General features: G+C 42.4%; 1 protein-coding gene across 1 annotated transcript in view; it reads right to left on the reverse strand.

The window, feature by feature from the left end:
• Nucleotides 1–3,057: 3,057 nt before the first annotated feature.
• notum1a (notum, palmitoleoyl-protein carboxylesterase a) overlaps nucleotides 3,058–6,447 on the reverse strand; it is a 41,420-nt gene continuing 38,030 nt past the window's right edge. The window contains exon 11 of the mRNA XM_043714985.1: nucleotides 3,058–4,622. Within this exon, the coding sequence (XP_043570920.1) occupies nucleotides 4,316–4,622 (307 nt within the window). The 3' untranslated portion in view covers nucleotides 3,058–4,315. The remainder of the gene's footprint in view (nucleotides 4,623–6,447) is intronic.

Consider the following 6,447-nt stretch of genomic DNA (forward strand, 5'->3'; position numbering starts at 1 on the left):
AGGAAACCCTTGCAGACATGGGAAGAATGTGCAAACACCACACAGACAGTCACCCGAGGGTGGAATTGAACCTGGGTCCCTGGCACTATGAGGCAGTAGTGCTAACAACTGAGCCACCATGCCCCTCTACACTGAGAGCCTATTCTGAAACTGGTTTTGTGTTTGAGAGTCAATAAAGCATGGAGCTAGTAAAAGCACAGCAGGTCAAGCAGCATGAGAGGAACAGGAGAGTCGACATTTCAGGATGGAACCCTTCATCAGGACTTTGAGGCTGCCTTGGCAAATGGTCAGCATCAGAAATGAAAGATTTCATCTTTCCACATGTTAAGTTGTCTTTTCCCAAGGATGGGGGGATTTCAAGAGTTGGGGGGGGGGCACATTTTCAAGGTGAAGATTTAAAAAAGACATAACGGGCAAAGTTTTTATACTTGGGATGATTCATGTGTGGGATGAACTTCCCAAGGAAGTGGTGGATGTCGGTATAATTACAATATTCCAGGTACATTTGCATGAGTAGAAGAATAGGAAAGGTTAGGAGAGATATGGGCCAGGAGCAGGTCAGTGGGACAAGCTTAGTTTGAGATTATGTATGGACTGGTTGGACAGAAGGATCTGTTTCCATGCTGTATGACTGTATGACTATGTCACTCTCTGGATAGCCAGTTATAGATATATTTTAATCAACCTGTTCAGGGATGATATGACACACCTCAGGAGCAGGTGAGACTTGAACCTGGACATTAATTTTCTAATCAGCCTTGTCATAGACCTTTTTTTATGTACTTTAGGAGCAGGCAGCTTTAGAGAGTGTGTAAGGTGAGTGACAATGAAGGTTCTTGTATACTGTCAGAAAATGTCAAGGAATTATTTTCAACTATAACTAATATCATCCTTGGAGTATCTGTAAGCCTAATCTGTAAGAAAAGGAACAGGAAGTGACTTCACCACAGGAAATAACATCACCAACCCAAAGAAACCCAAACATAGAAATAGAAAGCAGGAATTTTCAGCAGTGCTTCGCCTGAGGCCCACTGAAGATGTTACCTAGTATGGTGACGAAACATCTGGAAATGAACCTTCCAGCTCAGCGAGCAAACCTACATACAAAACCTCAACCTGAGCTACAACTCTTCTCAAAACTTGCTAAGCTTAGTTAATGTTGGAATTAAGTGATTTGTAGATTTTAAGTTTTGTTTAGAGCTAATTTAGATCAGGAACATTTTCTGACAACGTTTATCTACTGAGCTCAAGCCAGCCAATCCTATAAACATTTAGTCTTGGGTCTGTAGGATTCACACAGAAGGTGGGATGGTCTATTCTCAGACCACTTCTTCTAGCACCTTTTCAGATGTAAAGGGCAGAGGGTATTGTGAAGGGGACTGCTCAGTCACAGATACTGCTCCCCGAAGACACCTCTGACCCAACACACATGGCCAACAAGCCTTCATGCAGTTGTCACCTGTCTGTGGATTCTTGACTGGGGATTCCCAGATTCACATCTCTATACATCACTGCACAGCTTAGCCAATAGACGCTGGTATAGGCCTGCATGTGAGTTTTGTTTTTTGTGGGGAGCTTGGGTAAACATCATTGTCCTCATTATTTTAATGGTGGGCACTTTATTCAACATCTCATCCCATAGATGTTCCTATCTGCTTAGTGCAAAGAATAACATCGTATTGATCAGAGCTGTCTTGCCATTGTACCTTCTATCTGTGCATCAGGTGAGACACACAGACATCCTTTACCTGTTCTGCTGTTGAGAACTACTTAGCCCGCACATTGCCTAACAACTCTCTCTAACCTTGCCGCCATGCCAGATGCCTCCTTTGGCATTACTCACGGGATTGTTGGAGCACACATGCATCTCCAAGCTGTCCAGGTGCTGATCAACAGAGAGATCCAGCACATAGCTGACTGTAAAAGTGCAGATACTTCAAGAAAGTTGCCCTTTGTGATTTCTAGGCTAGAATGACACTGGGATAATTTATCTGATGAACAAATAAGTAATTCACAACTTTTCTAGCAAATAGAGATAGGTAGGTTCTTGATTGTCAAGGGGATCAAGGGTTACAGGGAGGAAGCAGGAGAATGGGGTTGAGAAATTTATCAGCCATGATTGAATGGCAGAGCAGACCCGATGGACCAACTGGTCTAATTTCTGCTCCTGTATCTTATGGTCTTAAATAATTACCCAGTAACCTTGATATCAAGAGATAGCGAATTTTGCTTAAATTCCTGTGTACAATACAAGCACAATGTTAGTACCTGAGACACAGGAGAGACAGTGCCTGACATTTTGCTGATGGCATTAATTGTGGATCTTAAACTGTTATACTGAGACAGTAACTAAGACGAATCATCAGTTTATTTATTTAACAGTGTATTTGAAAGATTAATGTTGGGCAGGACACGGTGAAAACTCCCTGACACTTCTTCAATTCCTACCAACAATCCTTTACATTCACAGACAGATGAAGGCCACACTGATGCTCCTATCTGCTTAGTGGAAAGGATAACATAGCATTCACTGTCCAACTGGCTATGTATTTGGCTACAATGAGTTGATTGCTGTTTGTGAAGAGTTAATCATGTTCGTCACCGGACCATGTCATGTTCTTCAGACTGGCCCAGCACACACAGTAGCAAATTTATTGCTGGACGTATTACCCCGACCATCAAAAGAACGAATCTTTATTGTGTGGGTGAAATTCCATCACTGAATTACGATGGTCTTTATTACATAGCTTTAGCATTCAGTGAGGCATATCTCCTTCAACAGCTGCACAAGGAGGATGAATTGTTTTATGAGCAGTTCAGGGACAAACAGCAGTACAAGACATCCCATTCTTCACCAGGCTGTTCAATCCTTCTGCAGGGACGACTGGAGCTCTGTGTGTCACTACTGTTTTATATATTTTAACCATGATGGCAATTTTTGGATCCTTTGATGTGGTGTTGTCTAATGTGAAATGCTGAGTGTCTGATAAAATATTTTTATGGTATATTGTATGGAAGATGCTGCCTGAGAGGGTGGTGGAGGCGGGTGCTTAGTTTGAGATTATGTATGGACTGGTTGGACAGAAGGATCTGTTTCCATGCTGTATGACTGTATGACTATGTCACTCTCTGGATAGCCAGTTATAGATATATTTTAATCAACCTGTTCAGGGATGATATGACACTGGGTGGCAACTGGGTGAGCACTTAAAAATGCTAGGGTATAGGAGGCGACAGACCAACTGCAGATCAATTGGATTAATCAGTTTGGCTGTTTGTCGGTCAGCACATACATGGTGGGCCAAGGGGCCTGTTTCTATGCTGTATGATTCCATATTTATCATGGTGATAGCAGGAGTTGTCACAATTGGAGAAGCCCAGTGAGAAGATTTGCTTGTTACAGACCATCCATTAGAAATCACCAAAAAGCAGGTGATACATGTAAAATAGCCACTATTAATTCCAACTAGAAATTCACATCTTTATCCAGAGAGTGGTTTGAATACAAAACTCACTACCACATGGATGGGAATAGCATAGATGCATTTAAGATGAGTCAGAAGACAAACAAATGAGGGTCAGAAACAGAAGGTAATTCTGAATGGGTTGGCTGAAGAGGGGAGTGTCAACATCAGTACAGATCAGATGAGCTGAATGGCCCGAATCTGTAGTAAACAGTGTTACTCTGTGTAAGGCAAAAGATAGACATGAGTAAGTGAAAATGCAATAAATCTTGAATCTTCCAGTGTTTACAGACTAACGCAGAACACACCAAAGTGATTGTCATGAGATCGTTTTAATTCCATTACAAAAACATGCGACTAGGAGACAGTATTTACAATTTATAAAGAAACATATTTAGCTCTCTGCCTGCATTACACTTATAAATATGATTTACATAATAAAAATAAATATGTAAAATTACCAAATTAGCACAGGTTTTAGTTTGTTAAAAAATACACAGCATTATAGTTTGACTGCAGCATATCCTGCTTGAATCCCACTCTCCGGTTTTACATTGTGAACTGAAAGGGAAAAGAATCCATTTCACCGTGTTCTGTCTTCTTGTTCTGTCATCCAATCTGTGAAGACTGTCAGTTGCATAGAAAGACCTAGGGTCCTTCCTCCTTTTATGTTTCATTGATCAATCCAGTGCTTTCCACCACTTTGTATTTTATCTGTGTCCTTGCAGGTTTTGATTTGAGAGATTGTTGAGGTCCGGTTAGAAAAGCCTGCCTGCTCCTCCGCTGCATGTGGGCAGTTTGTCTTTTGTAAAACGCATTCAACGTCTCATCAGTCCCAACGAGCAGGTATTTTAGCTCCCGCTGCTCAGCATCCCGAGTAGTTTGCTAACCTCTATTCCTTGCTGCTGGGCCATCTTCTGTATATCGAAACCCATGTGCATTAGGAATTGTATAACAGTCATCTCCTGCCCTGTGTACTGGTCTCTGATGGTGGGGCAGGTAGGGTTACAGTGAGGCCAGTGGCAGCCATCAGTCAGATGGATGGGACAGCCCTTCATTGAATTCTTGCCATTTCTGTTACCATCTTGAAGGCTGCGATCCCAACAGTGCAGTGCTCGTGGTAAGGAGATCCCTTTCACTTGGAGATTCAACCAGTAGCTGGAAGAGAAATATAAAAAAGTAACTGCCATGCTCGAGGAGGCAATGACTGAGTTGTGTTACCATTAGACTGTTAACTTCGAGGGCCACGGTTCTGGGGACCCAGGTTCAAATCCTGCCATAGCAACAGTGAAATTTGAATTCAATAAAAAGTTTGGAATTTAGAGTCTAATGATGACCATGAAACCATTGTCAATGGAAGGGGTAAACCTAGCTGGCTCACTAATGTCCTTTAGGGAAAGAAACTGCCATCTTTACTTGGTCTGGACTACATGTGACTCCAGACCCACAGCAATGTGGCCTCTGGGCAATAAATGCTGATCCAGCCAGTGATGGATTAAAGGAAGTAATGGGAATACAATTCCCATCAGCATCTCCAAACAATACCACTTATATTCACCTTTTCATTACATTAGTATTTATCGAAGCTGAGCAGTCCACTTTTTCTCTTCACATTATTTTCCTCACTATGTGCAATCAGACTTGGAGGTGGGATTATTACAGTGAGTATAACTTTTGGCAGACCTGGTCATTGATGGTATTTATGTGCCACATGGGTGTCCTCCCAAATCAATGCAATCTCAGCCTGTCCGCACGCACTGCCTTCCATTCCTTCACCTTTCATGTGGCCTCCCTTCTAATATTGTTTGTAACTATCAAAATGCCCTTCCGCCCAGAACCAAGTCTTTTTCCTGCAATTTGCAAACTTGGTGTGGCACTTAACCAGGGCTTTCTGGATTTTCTAAATTCTGCAGATACCCTTTTCAATGTCAATACTGTCTTTTACTAGAAACCTTGCTGTTCTTTCAGATTTGTCATTTTGTTTCCAACTTAATGATATGAAAGTGTGTTCGGGACCTCTCATACTTCCATCATTTCTAAAGGGATTCTTTGTCTCATTTTTGAAATAGCACAGCTCAGTCGGCAGCACTGTCAGATTATCAGATTAAATCGATCATTTATTAAGTTTACACACTGCCGTCTATGTACTGGTTGTTACCTGCATAAAAACAGTGATTGCATTTAAAAAGGGAAACACTTTAGAATGTTCTGCAGATATGAACCAATGCAAATATGCTGATTTGAAAAGAGTCGTTTTCCTGTGAGTGAGCGATTTTTTTAAAAGAAACCTCCAGTGTGTTATGCTCAAATGTAGTGTTGGTTATTGGAGACCATTGTGATCCAGCTGTTAAAACGGAACGACAACTTTAAGACCATGCCAATCATTAATTATTGTCAGGTATTAACCCTGAAAGCATTCAACAGAACTACTTTGAAATTTCATCTCAAAAATTGAACTTTTTTTTAAAGTTGATCATTTTACAGTGAGAACTAAGAATGATATCTGAATCATGAGTGCTGTGGTATGAGAGTTGGAGTGTTAGAACTGGATGTGAGGGCTGGAGTGTGAGGGAGGAGTGTGAGGGAGGAGAGTGAGAGCTGGAGTATGAGAGTTGGAGTGTCAGAGCTGGAGTGTGAGAGCTGGAGTGTGAGGGCTGGAGTGTGAGAGAGGACAGTGAGGGAGTTGTGTGAGGGAGCAGTGTGAGTGAGGAGTGTGAGAGCTGGAGTGTGAGAGAGGACTGTGAGGGAGGAGTGTGAGTGAGGAGTGTGAGAGGAGTGTGAGGGAGGAGTAGGAGAGCTGGAGTGTGAGAAAGGAGTGTGAGGGAGGTGTGTGAGGGAGGAGTGTGAGGGAGGAGTGTGAGAGCTGGAGTGTGAGGGAGGAGTGTGAGTGAGGTGTGTGAGGGAGGAGTGTGAGAGCTGGAATGTGAGGGAGGAGTGTGAAGGAGGAGTGTGAGAGCTGGAGTGTGAGGGAGGAGTGTGAAGG

This window comes from Chiloscyllium plagiosum, chromosome 24 (assembly GCF_004010195.1).
Source record: "Chiloscyllium plagiosum isolate BGI_BamShark_2017 chromosome 24, ASM401019v2, whole genome shotgun sequence".
Taxonomy (NCBI): Eukaryota; Metazoa; Chordata; class Chondrichthyes; order Orectolobiformes; family Hemiscylliidae; genus Chiloscyllium; species Chiloscyllium plagiosum.